This window comes from Coenobita brevimanus, chromosome 21 (genome assembly GCF_032717465.1).
Source record: "Coenobita brevimanus isolate Jiangsu-jjx chromosome 21, ASM3271746v2, whole genome shotgun sequence".
Classification (NCBI taxonomy): Eukaryota; Metazoa; Arthropoda; class Malacostraca; order Decapoda; family Coenobitidae; genus Coenobita; species Coenobita brevimanus.
Window position 1 is genome coordinate 29,643,734 of NC_136974.1, and position 16,999 is coordinate 29,660,732.

The 16,999-nt window shown below is 40.5% G+C and overlaps 1 protein-coding gene across 1 annotated transcript in view; it reads left to right on the forward strand.

The window, feature by feature from the left end:
* The first annotated feature begins 14,695 nt into the window (after nucleotides 1–14,695).
* Nucleotides 14,696–16,999, forward strand: part of Trhn (tryptophan hydroxylase) — a 63,092-nt gene continuing 60,788 nt past the window's right edge. Inside the window, exon 1 of the mRNA XM_080266588.1 lies at nucleotides 14,696–14,780. Coding sequence (XP_080122714.1) covers nucleotides 14,696–14,780 — 85 coding nt within the window. The remainder of the gene's footprint in view (nucleotides 14,781–16,999) is intronic.

Genomic DNA, 16,999 nt, shown 5'->3' on the forward strand with positions numbered 1-16,999 from the left:
TGCCACGTACTGCATTGGCGGACACAAGGGGTGCTGTGGTTGAACCAGTGTCGCATACTGTAAAGTATGTTTGCACCTAGTTGGCTTGCGCGGGCCGATTACACTTGGTTCACAGACTGCACACACATCCAAAGCCACTCCAACACAACAATTACACTTACAAGCACTTCTCACCCCACCGACAGTCTCTACCACACAGCTCAAGCCACTTGGTAGAGATACATTAGCTGTATCGTCCCCACTTCGGTCGGGATAGGCCGGTCCTGCAGTGGACACTCAAACGGCTGATGGAAATGAGTTATTTAAGAGGAGCCTGTGGAGTCACATGGAGAGACAGGCTGACAAATGAGGATATAAAGGAGCGTTGTGGTGTGGATGCGGATGTGATAGGAATCGTTAGGAGGAATACACTGAGGTGGTTTGGCCATGTGGAGAGGATAGAGGGTGAGAGACTGACGAAGAGAGTGTATGTGAGTGAGGTGGAGGGGGTAAGAGGGAGGGGAAGGCCGAGGATGAGATGGAGGATGGGGTGGAGAGGTATATGAGAGTGGGGGGTGTGAGTTGGGAGCAGGGCAGTGAAATAGCGGGGGACGGGCGACGTGGAGGCGATTTGTTTGTGGCCACCCCAAACGGGATTGAGGCATCTGGCAATATATATATATATATATATATATATATATATATATATATATATATATTGTTACATAGCCTATGATTTCATCATCCCTTGTATAATTCTAACATATGATACAGTTTTGTTCATGATTGCATCATCCTTTGTATGATCTTAATGTACAGTATGCTGCATGTTTGTTCACGATTCACCACGTGGCTTCCATAGTGACCAGGCTTGCGTGTTCTACCTCACTCCCCCCTTCTCCCCCTTATAGTAGAGTAAGTCGTTCTTTCTGTTGTTCAGAGCATGTCTGTCAACTCTTCCTCCCCTATGCCTTCATTTCCGCGTCCTTCTTACAAGTTGAATCAAACTCTGCCGGCCCCTATATAATGAGCTCAGTCTCTGCATTAGTTGCCACTTAGATCTACTTCTCATTCTGTTCACATCTCTGTCCTCCCCTGTACAGTATATTATTATTTTTGTGAGTGCTCAGGAAGTCTCCAGCCATCTAGCCACTGTATTATTTGAGTATAAGTGTTATTACCATTTTTCTTGTACTGTATAGCCTAAGGCGTTGATTCGTGAGCCTGGTAAAGTTTTTATGATTCATATTGGTTCCAAACTGTCAGCCAGTATTAATAATATTTTGTATCTGTAATAATATTATATCTTGCTTTAACCGAGCATTATCCGGTTCTCTCATTTTATCAGGGCTGACTTAGATAAATTTGTTCTTGCTAAATTCGTGTTAATAGAGGCTATTGCAGTTAACCATACTTGTAACCTGTTTTGCCATTACATTATCCTTATGAGTCCTGAATGTTTAGTTGTTAGTTTGAGCATTAAACTTTAACTTGTAATTTTACCTAAGTCATTTGTTTTGAACCTGGAACTTTGCGGGACAGTAGTGATTTTAGTATTCTCACTTGAAGTGTTCATTATCTCTCTCTGTTCCGTAACAATATATATATATATATATATATATAGATAGATAGATAGATAGATAGATAGATAGATATTCAATACAATGATGTATCGTACTTTTTAGTTATTCATGGCATACCTCCTGATGACCTGATTCAGCTAGGGAGAGACTTCATTCTGTTTTGGTTTTATATTCCCTTCATTAACTCTTTCACTACTACATATCCTTCCTAAAAAATTTAATCATCTGCTGTCAGACTAACCAAAAAAAAAAAAAAAAAAATGACAGGTTCAGCATCGGACTGAAGGGGTTAGGCACAATTTTAAATTTATCACGTGGTTTATTATCTCATGTTCCCACGAGTCCTTCCGCGTAATGAGGAAATCAGGTCAACTTTGAAAATTTGCATATAGATTATCCATCGCATCAGTCATGTTAGGCAGTTTATTAAACTTAGTGAAGACCTTTTGTACTGAAGACTACATGCAACCCGAAAAATTCAATAATCATCTGGCAGCAACGCAAATATATTGAAAAAGATGTCACCGTATTGAAGAGGATAAAACTGAAAGATGTGTGACAGTTTTCAATGCAGCATAGGTTTTAAGATTCATCTTCAATTAGAGTGACAGAAAATGTTAAGAAATATCTGTTTTTCTCGTGAGGCATGTGAGTTAGTATGTGGCTAGCAGGAGGAGTGGAACACCGAGAACAAGGAAAGAGATAGTGGGAGAGCATATCAGTGGGGTGAGTGGAAGATGGAAATTGGTAATGAGGAGGTGAGAAACGGTGGCAAAGTGTACGAGAGTGAGGTGGGTGGAAGGAAAGGCCGATAACAAGGCAATATGTACCAATTTATGTGACAGTTGCATTAACAAGATGTAACTTTTATGTAACTTTAACTACAATTATGTAACTACAAACGATATGTAACAATTCTGTAACGACAAAACAGTTGCATTAACAAGATGTAACTTTTATGTAACTTTAACTACAATTATAAGGCCAAGACACTTATAACAGTTGCATTAACAAAATGTAACTACAATTATAAGGCCAACACAATTATGCATTAACACAATATTTTGTAACAATTCATAAAATGTTACAATTATGTAGTACCACAATGTTAGTACAATATTATGTCATACAATTATAGCACAATTCTGTATTACCAGTATCATCATACAAGTTAGGTGAAATATTAGACATTACTAAAGTGATAGCTCTATGTAATGTATAACCTAGCAGTATTACCATTGCACAATTATATGCGTACGTCTGTTGTACATGCACGTCTTACAAAGTGTTATACAACAATCATTACATTTATTCAAATATGTATACAACTTGTTTAAAATGTAATATTACTGAATAATCACTATTTACTATATTATATGTATACAATATTCATACAATTATGTTACTTTTACAATATTATGTATTTCACTTAATTAGCTTATAAGTTCATTATAATGTGTATATAATATATATTAATATGTTAGGACTATTGACTGTCGATGGTACGCCATTTTCGCGCGGCCGAGCAGTATGTGGGACTACATATTATAATTGCAAATCATAATAGATAGACAGCCCTCTGCGAGCCTGGGAAAAGGAAATGAGTTGCAAGTTACACTGAGGAAAGCTGACGACAGCGGCCAGTAAGGAGATGATGCAGTTAGCTGTCAGCAGTCCTCTCGTGAACAAAGACCTAGTAACCATACACACACATATACACACATACTCACACACAGGCTTCTTAAACTTTCCATCCATGAGGAACACACGTGACACACCCCTGCTACACCAGAATTTAGGAAAGAGAGCTCAGAGGGAGGTTAGCCACCGAACAGGCAGGTCGAGAAGGAGACAGGCCTCAGAGGAGACAGGTCATGGGGAGAAGGGCTTGGCAATTTGAGAGAGAGAGACAGATAGCGAGACAGGGAGGTAGCTACCCGGGACTTATACTTCGTTCCGTGTGAGAGACTTGTTAATATTTCCAGGACAAATAAAAATAGACCCATACTATTCTTTACCTCTCCTGTCACTACATGACAAATGGGAAGCTACTCCAAGATATAAAAACCGCTCGTCCATAAATCTAAAATATATATATAACTCAACCACAAGGGAACCTACACAGTCTTTTATGACACAAAGTCATTTATGACAGACATACCTCTCTCCCTCCCCTGCTACCCCATACAGCACAACACTGCAACCATGCCACTTCTTCGCTTCAGAACACCGAGTAAGTGATTCCACCCAAAATAACTAAGGAGACAACACCTGAACCAAGAAGCTGGGCAACGGCACCATCTTTCACCTGCTCCTAATAGAGATGCCTGGTGGACTAGCCGGCTACAGACCCAGGCTTTGGTGCTCTGTCTGTGGCAAAGCGGTAACACTGGAGGACCACATATGTGTAGTGAACGACTATCCTAATTGTTGCCATGCAGTGTCTTGGGAAAAATGGCGGATATAATTGTGAGTTTACTGAGCAACTAAGAGAACAAGTTGGAATTATTGACCAAGTAACCTTCTGCACAGAGAGAAAACGGGAGCACAATCTGGTATCAATTATTCAGTCATTAAATCAACAGTTAGCTTCTACAAAGGCACGCCTGACTTGCAACAAAACTGCAGTTGAAAGTCTGTCTGTGAAACGGAATGTCCTGGTAGAGGCCCTCTCCATTATCGATACTCCGGTTACAACCCAGACAAGCCCTGAGGAGGTAAATAAGTGGTCTGTGTCATGCTCTGCTATATCCATGAACATTGATCAAGACTGGAAGAGGCACGCCGAAGAAAACGACAATGCGTACCATCTGGTGTTACTCGGGGCAAACTAGAAGATTAAGGAGCACAACGAGGAAGCAACTTATGACACAAAATTCTCATGAACAACCTGGAACACCACAGCAACATGCTACTGACACCCAACGCAACCCAAGTCTGCAGCCAACACAACGTCAGCTGAGCCCTACTAGGCGCCACTCTCCACCACAACAGACAGTGACTCAGCAGCATACAGAAGCAAGTCGGCATTTGGAACCAAGTTGGCAAACTTCACATTAGTAGAGTTCACATCAATAAAGGCAGTCCATAATCAGAAAAATTCCACAGAACACATCTCCCGTCGCCAGTCATCACTACCATGGAGGCACAGGAGGCAGTACAGACGTCAGCAGCAATACTACGATGATGCAGGGCATCATCACCTGAAACAACCGATGTGTGACTATGGTACATATATTTTTTGTTGAACAAGGAGGCAGAACTGGAAATCAGAATCATACAGTATCTGAGAGATGCAGCCTGTGTCGCCGAGTGGATCAAACCCAGGAGCAATGTCCAAGACAGCAGTTCTGCTGCTACTGCAGCGGAAGGTACCATACCTCTTAGCATCGTCGTGTGATAGGATCGCTGATAAGCGGCAGGAAGACTTGCACACAGCTGTCAAGCAGACCACACTATAGACTGGCGACCGTGAGGGCAACACACAAGCAATAAAACAGCACTGGACACCAAGTGGCCCAACAAATTCAAGTTACCGCGTGACCCCATCATTGGCAACGCAAACCCTTAGCATTTCCCCCAGCACCACAGTAAAAGGCAGGACACACACCAGGCCACATGCAGAACCAAGGAGATCAAAATTATTTCCTCCCAGTGTCAGAGGTTTTCATACAAATGTGGGAGAACTAACACAACGGTTTGTCAGCAGAAACTTGGCGGATAACGTTTTCTTGGAAGAAACATTCGTAGACGAAACAGTTCCTGATAACCACAAGAATCCCTGGTTATACAGTGTTGATTAGGAAGGACAGAAACCGACAGGATGGAGGAATTGCACTTTGCTTCAAAGAAGGGCTACAAGTGCAGAGTATTAATTTCCCAGTCCCTACCGGACTGGAACTGCTCTTGTTTAAGATACTTGATGCTGGGGGATAACGAACTCTTTATTGTGGCTGTTACCGTCCTCTGTCTCAAGGAACAGAGCTGCTGGACTTCCTTACCAACAGTTTGGACCAGCTGATGGGATAACAACCAGTGTGCCCAAGTAGTCGTGTTTGGGGACCTCAGCCAGCACAGAGTTCAGAATAATTTTGACCACTTTTTGACCTTGTATAGTCTCTTTTTTTATTTCCTCACACATAGGTCTGGCCCATCTCTAGATACGGTTGTACTGTAATTCGATTGTGTCGGACTTTCCTGACCATCTGATACACTGTTCATCGCTTGGGATCGTCGGCATATCTGATCATGATGCAGTTATGACCAGAACCAAGCTCAGCCTGCCAAGGGAAGAATCCATCAAACGCTCATTGTGGAAGTGTGAGGCAGCTAACTGAGAAGGCCTTAGGCACACCCTGTTGCAGTTTGACTGGAGACGAGTAATATAGGGTATGATTAATGATCAACTTGACACCTTCACATCAACGTTAGTGGACATACAGCACCATTTTGTACCGCAGATAATGGTGACATTAAGAACAACAGATTAAGATTGGTTTGGTCCTCGATATAAGGCAGTCTCTGACAAAAACCACCGTGCATGGGTCAGGTACAAGCACCATCCTACAGCACAGAATAAACTTTTCCACAATCAAGCCACTAAACAGATGGAACAAGTCCAGCAGTGGGCAATTCGCCACTGGGAGATGAACACAAGACGTAAACAACGAGACGCAGATGTTGGATGCAAAATGTGGTGGAATATAATTAAAGACAAACAGACACACAAGAGACAGTAATTCCAGTTCTGTCATCCCAAACAGAGAAATGGCTCTCATTACATTTCATGAAGTTATTTTACTTCCCAATATCTTGCTAACAAGATGAATATTCAAGAGCCCGATCATCACCCACCCCAGGTACAAGCTATAACAGACGGCAGACTAAGACAAATAACATCACAATCAGAAGTCTGCAGCTGGTAATAGGGCCTGGATAAGAAGTCGGTGGGACGTGATTGTATGAGTCCACGCTTGCTTCACCGTTGTGCCCGAAAACTTGCCCCATCCTTCACCACCAAGATTAATAGCATTCTGCACTCAAGAATATAGCCATAGAGCTGGAAAATTAGAAACGTTGTACCCATTCATAAGAAAGGGAGTCGGGGAGAGGTTAAGAATTATCGTCCACTGTCGCTGCTCTCGGTCATCAGTAAGATCCTGTAAAGGATACTAGCATCAGGAATAACGAAACACCCGACGAAGAACCATCTGTTGTGCATGCGTTAATATGGCCTCCGGAAGAACCACTCTGCTGCTTACCTTTACTTGCTGCTGACTTCTGAGTGGACTGCTGCACTTGACAGGCCAGCGTACCTGTGTGCTGGCTCTTGTCTTGACATGAGGGTGCTTTCGACATAGTGTGGCACCATGGTCTATTGGTGAAGGTCCGAGCAGCTGGATTGGCCGGGAACTTGCATGATTCTCTCACCAATTATTTGAACAACAGGAACCTTAAGGTTGTGTTGAATGGTTGTGAGTCCTCTCCCTATAACATACGGGCAGGAGTTCCACAAGGAAGTGTCTTTGTGAACGACCTGCTTCCTCTTATCCTCGAGACTCGTGTCTTTGCTGATGGTGGGACGCTGACGGTGAACTATGATCCTGCTCAGGAAGACACTGCCGTGGTACAGGTGAATGAGAGGCTGAAGGACATAACTGCCTGGGGGGAAAGGTGGCAGGTCAGATTTGCTCCACACAAAACACAACTGATGTTAATTATAAGATCTAAACACATAGTTCGGGTGAACTTATGGAGATTATAATGTCGCAAGGTGAAGCGGACATTTTAGGGGTCATCTATGAGAGAAAATTAACCCTCAAATCCCATACAGAAAACACTGCAAGATATGCCTCTAAGAACTTAACGGCTTTGAGGAGAATAACGTGGCTGCTGGACAGTAAAGGATGGGAGGTGCTCTATAAAGCCCAGATCAGGTCAGGCATGGAGTACTCCCGTTTGTCATGGGCTCAAGCAGCCAACAAGCACCTCAGTTTCCATGACAAAGTCGAGGCGCGGGCCAAGAGGATAATAGAGGACGGTGCTGCCAGTCCACGGAGGAGTCTGCAAGGCCTGCAACAACGTAGGGACGTGGCGGGAATGGCCACCCTCCTCAAGATCCAGCAGCATCACTCCCCTCACAATCAGGCCCTGAAACTACCACGGAGACAAGCAGAACGCGCCATGAGAAGTATGGAGCAGGGCCTGGCAACTCTGGAGAAGGTGTGGTGTCATACCTCACACTATCAGAGACAATTTTCTCCCCCTTAATATTGTAAATTGTGGATAATGACATAAGTACTGTAAGTAACATTACAATGTGTACGGTGCAAAGCTTCAAGTGTAGTGTTAATAGATGGCTGAAGGGCAGAAATTTTACTAACATGCAATAAGAGGTTTGGCTTTCAAATAGGAATGACTTAAATGTACACTTCCTTAGCCTCTAAAATATTAGTCAGACCAGTAATAGGACAGTGATTACTGTACCTAAATGTAATATAAACAAAACAAAGGAGACAGACAGACAGACAAACAGACAGAGTATCCAAACGGGGTGGTTGGATGGAGGAGGGGAAGGTGGAGAGCAAGATGAAAAGATAGTGGACGAACCATGAGTAGGTGGATGCAGAAAGACTGATAACAATATTGGGAGACTGTGGAGGAGTACAACAATTATGAGTGGGTGACTGGAAAGAGGAGAGGAAGACAGATGACGGAATGGGGAAATATAAGCAGGGGGGGGGAGTATATGAGGGAGGGTGGTGTGTCGTGGGAAAGGGGACTGCTACACCTGGATAAGTGCTTGGGCAGTTCTTTTGTCGCAGCCAGTCCCCACCGTGCGGCGTCGGTCACTAGATAGATAAATAGTTAGATAGTTGCATAGATAGATAGATAGATAGATAGATATGTGTTCATTTGAAATTCAGTACGTGTAGCGATCTGGCCTTCACGTTTTTGCACTAACGCCTTCAGGCTTAGCGCGAACGGTTTACCAGAGTTGAAAATCGTGTATTGGTTGTGACAGTAAGGTACAAAAGGCGTTGGTAACTTCAAGAGACTACGGGCAGTTTCTTTTAACCCCTTTAATGTGAGGGAACTCGTCTGACAGTGGCATGAACTTAATCTATAAATCGCACTGAAGGGATAATGGAGATTGTTTTGGCGCTCTCGGGTGTCTAGCTATCGGTGTGCTGTACAGACTGCAACTTAATTATATATATATATATATATATATATATATATATATATATATATATATATATATATATATATATATATATATATATATTAGCAACATATGGGATGCTGGCGAGCTTTGGAAAATGTAGACCGTACTCTTTTAATTCTAACTTGGCCTAAAATTCCTGTCTCTATCCTGAATACCGTGTTGTAACGGTAGATTAACATTAGCATCTGTTGCTCGTCACAAGGAAATGCCATGAAAGGAATGTAGAGCTGTAGTAATGTCTTTCTGCCACTGAGCTACGTGACATAAACTATAAAAATATGGAAATCTGGGCCAAGTTAATGTGGAAGAACTCTTGTACATCTGTCTCTGGGAAATCACTCTGATTCTGACACATGGTCAGTGAACTCCCAGTACGTGTTCTCATCTGTTTATCGTGGGAGACATGAGACGGCTTACTAAGAAAGTGGTGGGCAGTGAGGATGTTCATTGTTAATATTTTACTGAATGGAAAAAATAGCGTAACTCTTTCCCTAACAGTGGTCTCACTCTGGATTTGTCAAGTGGGGTTGGTGGAGGATTAGTGACCCTCCCTGTAAAACAATTAACTCTAAGTCCTTGGCCACTCCGTTTGGGATACATGGCGTCTGGCAATGATGTGATTAATTTACTATTACCTCCGCCAAGGAGGCTATGTTTTACCCGGCGTTCATCTGTTTACTTGTCTGTTAGCAGGATTACTAAAAAATTGATGAACTGATTTTGATGAAATTTTGTGGAAGGGTGGGCCATGGGCCAAGGAAAAAATGGTTAAATTTGGGGGCAGATCCGGATCCGGATCGGGAGTACCCCGCACAAAAAGTCCAAAAGTTCTCAATGAATTTCAGTGAAATTTTGTGGAAAGGTGGGCCATGGACCAAGAAAGAAATGACTAAATTTGGGGGCGGATCTGGATCCAGATCCTATATCCACGGATCCGGATCCGGTTAATGACAATGACATTGGCAGAGGTGTGCGCTCATCGAGTGCTTTCTTGTTTCATGTCTTTTATTTTCGTCTTTGCTAGTATCAGAGGATTGTATTCATGCTACTGCTATACGATTTATTTTGTCGAAAACAAAACTTAAGGAGGTAAAGATCTGATGAGTGAAATAAAGAAAGGATTATCATGCTGAACTGGACGAGTTAAGAATATCAGTAAGTACCGGTATGTTAAGCCGCTAAGCCTTCACACCTCACAACAAATGGTCTCAGGCAAAATTGAATAATCTGGCAGCAAGATTTCACTAACAACACAGTGAACTTCAACTTTCCTACTTTTCATCGATTTCCCGAGGTACGGCCATATTTAAAAATTCAAATAGGACAAGCCCACAGATTTTGATGATAATTGGTAACGCAGGTAATGAAAGTGGATTATGTTTCACCTTTCCATAGCGTTTCCGACTGCTGTGAGTTCAGTCTTGTTGCATCTGTTGTCAGTGTTGCATATAAACGATAGTCAATGAACAGCTTGGGTACAGTTTAGTGCACCCCAGTTTTGATAATGTGGTCAGTAGTAGTTAATCCACCGGTTTATGGATTAGGATTAATGCACAGGTGTAATTGTACCGTATGTTACTTTAATTTAGGATGCCACACAAACATAAAGCACAGTAAGTTACATTAGGATGCCACAAACTTTGGACGCCACCCAAACTTAAAACACAGTAAGTTAATTTAGGATGCTACACACCCTTAAAGCACTGTATATGCCTGGTAGTTATTGTTATCTGGACACCATATAGAAGGAATGAAAGAAACAGTAGCCAGTCGTAAATAACTACTGTACAGAAAAAGAACAAAGAACAACAGGGATCATTGTGGAAGCCATCAGATAAAGCCAATTTGTACTTATTTATATTACCTTACTATAGGGGCCCAGAGTTTCTCATTAAGTTCTTCCCTACGATTACTTTCTTTTAATTGGTTTCTTCGTGGTGCTTCAAGCATATTTTAATCAGTTTACAATCTTCTTATAGTGAAAGTGTTAATGAAGACTATAACTGACTTGTTTTAGAATGGTCTACCCTATGCTAAGAGAGAGAGAGAGAGAGAGAGAGAGAGAGAGAGAGAGAGAGAGAGAGAGAGAGAGAGAAATGATTCTGCTAGCAGCAAGAAAATTATTACTACAGGATCATATTTAAGAGGTTAATGTAGAGAAATAAATTAGAACAGATCTAAATTTTTTACGTCCGAATAATAAGTCCAGCTAAGGTGGATGTTATGTGCCGTGCGCGAGGCCGTACTATAAAAACTAAACGCCAGTACTGACGAACGTGAGCGTCTGACGTTCCTGTTCGTTCGTTCAAAGATTTCCTGCAACTTTATTGCAGGCCGGGCCATACATTAGCCCGGTCAGTGGGGTATGGGCTGGTTAAAAAATAGTAAGTGGGGAGGACAGGACCTAGGGATTGCCTAGCACACACGTCCTGTCTCCTGGCGGGCTTTGTGGTGTGTGTGCGTTCCTGTTTTTTGTACCATAAATAAATATGCTGTTCACGCCAGGCGTTCGTCACCTGGTTATGGCGTAAAATAGTATTGGAATGTCACAGGAGGGTAAACGCCGAAAGAGACCCTCCTTTCGTATAACAAATTTAAATATTCATTAGTATGATAACCGGTTTTTCCATTTCTAAAAACTGAATAATTCAGGAATCAAATTTTCCCTAGCAGGCTAAAATATATGAGAACAACAAGGCTGTTCATAATATTTTACAAGACTAAACGCTTCCGTAACGAATACGAGTAAACAAAAACATCTATGGTGGCGACGTGGCGTGTAATACTGAGTTAGGATATTAATTTATGCTTTCTAGTTTATTTCAGACTACCTGTGTACTTTCTGAATAGATTTTTGAAACGGCAACTGTTTGAAAGTGTGTGTGTTAGCCAGCTTAGTGCTTTAGTTAGCACATTTGAGGGCAAGTCAGTAAGCTTCTGCCTCTAGTCCAACATCATTGTGACACTCCTTGCCTATGAAAAGTCATGAATAAGTGACGTGTGTGATGTGCATATACAATATTATATTACATGGCAGAAATTACACACATCAGAGTTTGGTCAGCGTTGGTAAATGGTTAGTTTGGTTTGTATTTTTCACCTGAATTAGTGTTCTCTCTTAGTTAAGTTTCAGAAATTGAAAATAAAAGACAAATTTTTCATCAGTACCGACAAGTATGTGCAATCACTTAAGTTCTTTCTTGAAAAATGTGATTCGTTTTTGCCACAAAATAAATTGATAAGCTGATGTAGTTAAGATAGTTGGGTAAGGTTACCAGATACCGGTATGAGTTAGGATGCTGGCTGAAATATTGCCTGTATCAATCAAGCACTCAGATTTGAGCATAGGTGTGTTGGCTCTAAAGCAAAACTTGTCAGTAAATGCAGATTTTTTTCATGCGTATTACAAAAAAACAAAAGCATCTTTCTATCTCAAGAGCTGTTCTTACTTAAAAATAGCTACAGGCCTGAGGAAATGGCCTGTCCCATGCATATATAATATAAAAACTAGTTTCAGTAATTGGGTAGAAATGACAGTTATTGTAATGGAAGAGTAGATAGGTGTAGAAAAGTCATGGAATATTGGTTAGGGTGAAAGGGTTATACAAAATTATGAAAGGTGCATTTAAGCAATGACAAACAGGAAGTAATGAGATATATATTTAGTGAAGGAGACAAACATCAAGCATATGACCAGAGTAGGAGAAAGCTAGGAAAACAGAACAGTAAATAGTCTGAAAATATATAAAACAGAACTGGATGAAAGTACTATAGAAGTGGAATGATTTCTGGGAAACAAAAAGGAAAGCTTGTCTAGCAGAGTGGGACAGAAATAATTAGCTACTATATATACTGTACCATGTAACTTAGGAAATCATTGCATACTGCTTGAAGGGAAAGGTAATGAATGTGAATCTCAGAGTAGTATAATTACTGAGCTAAACTGGAAACTTACTAGTAATACCTCAAACAGGGAAGGTGACAATATTGTAGGGAAAAAACTATAGCTACATATATAGAAATTGAAAGAACAACTGATACAGTACACATATAACCTAAATTTCCCAATATGGTCTGCTGGTCATGGCTGGATGACAGGTCTGGAAAGATGCACCTGAAAAAGAATGGAGTGTTATTGCATCCCTCGTGTTGGAGCTGCAATGAATGTCGCCATTCAACCAGCTTTATCAAGTAAATTAGTCTTCGTGCTAAAAATAATTCTTCGGTAACTCAGTATTTACATTTTGCAATATAAATTTAGGAACACATGATGTACTGCTGCATAAGTGAAAGTGCACATAACCTGGATAAACTGACTCGTGAGCTGGCCAGGAACAACATGGAAAATCTATGAAGAATGCAATAATACATTCACTTTGCTCATATGAAATCGAGTCTGGATAATCTCAATAATTATTTTCATGCAAATAACTGCAAAAGGAGGATAAATCATAATTCAGTCTAGGCTATACATTACACTATCTTGCTTGTAAATGCATCCTCTTTATGGTTCTACCATCATTTCATACCAATTCTAGCGCAAATATACTTATTTTGTACATAAAAATAACAGTTTAGACTGGATTAGCGAAGTGTCTGGTTTATTAAACAGAAGAAACCTTCAAAATTTGCGCGCTTTTAGTGCTCATGCAGCGCATTCTCGCCCATTCTAGCGACTGTTGTGGCATTCAAACGCCAGAACTGAGTTTCGCCAAGACTGACGGTCCAGTTTTTTTATAGTAAGGATGACTGACGCTCAGGAACGTCTGACGACTGAACGTCGCCGTTGGACCGCTTAAACGCTGGGTTTTTATAGTACTGAGGCGACTGAAGGCTTTCGATCCAATAGGCTAATGCTACTTGGGGGCGTAGGCAGGTCACTCACCCTTGAATGTTCCGGATTAAAGTTGCCTAGCCTGGTGTTCCTATACTTCGCTGGGATAAATTTTGCACTGGATGTTTCGTTTACTATTTATTTTTTATTCATTTTTTATTTATTAATTTATTTTCAACATACAAAGACCCCAAACTCATTCCAGCTCTGTTATTGGCCAGGTGTAGTCAGATTGGAGGATAGATTTCACTAGTAACCAAGGAGACTCATCCCTACCTCTTAAACTAAGGGTCACTGAATTTCACGCCGCTGCATCTTAGTATTAAAATCCTTAGACTGACCCAGTTCCCTCAGGTGATAATAATCGGGCTATAGAACCATTTTTACCCCTTTACTACGGTGCGTCTCCTCGGCTGAAATAAATCGTCTGACGCTAGTTAAAAAAAAGAAAAAAAGGTACTGAGGGCGTTAAAGAGATTGTTCCAAATCCTTCTACTACTAAAGGTGTTTCTTCATTAAATAAATAAATAAAAAAAACGTGGTGAAAGCACGAATGAAATGTAGAAGTCGTCATCGTATTGAAGGGGTTCACTTATTGGCACAGGCTTAATTTATTTTCACCTTTTGTGCCATGTCTTTATTTACTGGCTGGTTGGTAATGGCGTTTTATTGCTTTATTGCAGAGTTGGAGAGGAAGGCTTCTGATATAGCGGACCAAGCATGTCGTGGAGTGAAAAGGGCGTGAGAGGGAAGGAGTGAAGGAAAACCTGGAAAGTAGGAGTGAAGGAGAGCCAAGAAGTAGGAAGAAGTGAAGGAAAGCCAAGAAACAGGAAGCAGCAACGGGGACAGAGACGGACATAGTGACAAAGAGATAACGACTACCGGAGAAGAGGAATTAGAACCAAATAAACTACAGAATAAGGACTGAATACAGTTATACACATATAACACGAGAGATAACAGTGAGTGTAAAAAATAAAGGAAGAAAACTACAGGAAAACTACAGCGAAGATAGCAGTAAAGCGTGAAGATAAGAAGACAGTATTGGTAAGAAGAGTCAAGAGGAGAATCATGAGTGGGTCTGGCAAGGGTCTGCTTGGGCTGTGGCTGTACAAGGCCGGGGAGGATTGGCTGATGAAGGACCCTCTCAAGGTTAGTAATATAATGTCTTTGGCAGTAGTCTGATAACATGGGAACTGGAACATAAGGCCCCTGAGGGTGTGAGTCAGAGAGTACGGTGCGGTTTATAGCTCACTTACTGATAATTAAGGACAAGCAACCTTCACTGTCTGTAATGTCTGGGTTGAGCAGCTTAGCCCCTGGCCCAACGCTCATGACGAAACAATAAAGGATTAAACAGATAAACATAACAAAATATATATAATATATTAAGTACAGAACTTAACACTGATGTAATGATGATCAGTGCAGTAGCTGATTAGAGCACTGGGTATGATAAGCTGAAGGCTTGGCTTCTAGCATTATATATATATATATATATATATATATATATATATATATATATATATATATATATATATATATATATATATATATATATATATATATATATATATATAGTTTGGTATTGCCATGTACTGTACCAAGTATAGTGCGTGAGTGACAAAACCAGTCTCAAATAATATAATAATTATAATACTAGTAGTAGTAATAATAATAATAATAATAATAATAGGGCAGTAATGATAAAAGAATAAATAATAAATTTTAGCAGTAAAAAGGTTTAAGTGATAATGATGGTATTACCGATATGTAATCATGTGCACCATACAAATATTCTAGACAACATTTTCTTTGAGATGTGGTTCTTCCCTTAATAACTAATAATTAGATGCATCGTAATTCAGTTATTCCACTTGAGTGTTGCGTTAATTTGACCTTTTGTTATGACCCTTTTACATTTACCTATAATTCTTTGCTGTTCACCCTTATTTAGTGCACATCTTTTTGCAGATCTTTTTACTTACCCTTAAGGTAAGTACTTCATTTATTATTATCATTATTTACCTATACGTCTGTGTGTCGTTTATTCAGCATTTCTTTACCTTCTTACCTGCATTGTGCATTTCTTTAGGCCTATCAGAGCAATGACGTATTTTTACTTTATTTCTGCTACCCTTTTACTGTTATATTCAGGTTACGAGACACTTCGAGCTGAATGAGGTAGTTACAGCGTTCACTGACCACCAGCATGAGAGGCTTTCTTTAAGTTTAGTACGCGTGGAGGTGGCAAGAATATCGTATGAAGTTAGCGTAGTAATAGTTGTGATATTGGTAGTGGTAGTTTAGCCACACTCTGATGTATGGTATTGCATTTTTATCACCTACGTCATTTTTGAAGTTACAGAAGCTAATGTAGATGGGGAGGTTGTGTTGTTTGTGTGTTGTCTTAATAATTGTTGGCAGGGGAGTTTGCTTCTGCTGTGTTTATTTTGTGTAGTGCTTCAACAATACATGTAATACGACTCTAACCTATTTAGCAATGTGTGTTCAGCTTTGAGGGTGCTTCAGATTTGTAGAGGAATGTATTAGTTTCTGCATTTCTCTCTCTCTCTCTCTCTCTCTCTCTCTCAGGAGTCTGGTTCTCCATTTGCATACCGTAATATTTTTCCCTCCCTTCACTCTCCCGTTTACCATTCCTTTCCTTTTCGCTAAATGATCAGAGAAATTAGAGAGAGGTAGCTGTCTGTTTCTTTCTTCCGTTGTCTTGTTTGTTTTTTTTTTTTTTTTACTCTTTTATCGCCATTACTCCTGTTGCCTCTTACTTCTTCTGGGAGGAGGAAAGGGAGGAAAAGAAACGATGGAGTAAACAGTGAGGATGAGGGGGATATGCCTACTGGGGGAGGAAAGTTGAATATTTGATGTGGTAAGGGGAAGTGATGAAAGTTTAGTTGAGTTGGATGCATAGGGGATTGTGAGAGGTGTATTACTTGGTTGTGACTGTGAGTAGGTTGTCATAACTCAGACTCCAGTATCATAATCGCCAGAGTCATGCTTCTCGATAATAATTACGGTGCGTAGGATTCAGAAGTAAAAATCAGAAAGCATAAAGGAAAATATGATCTGCGAAAAAAACAAAAATAGTAATCAGAGAGCCTTCAAAATTTTCTCCTATGAATAAGTAACCGAAAACTAAATCTATTTATTTCGATATAACTGGATGTAACAAATAAGGTCACAAACAGATAGGAAAACAGCTCCCGTGTAGACCCGTTATGTTTATTTGTGGACTAATAGCGGTACATTTTTTAGTCCAGCACTTTTGAAAGGTTTGTTTACTATTGTGAGAAATTTGCTAGACTCATGAGATTTTATCACTACGTTTACAAAGTCATCGCTCATTGTCTCATTATA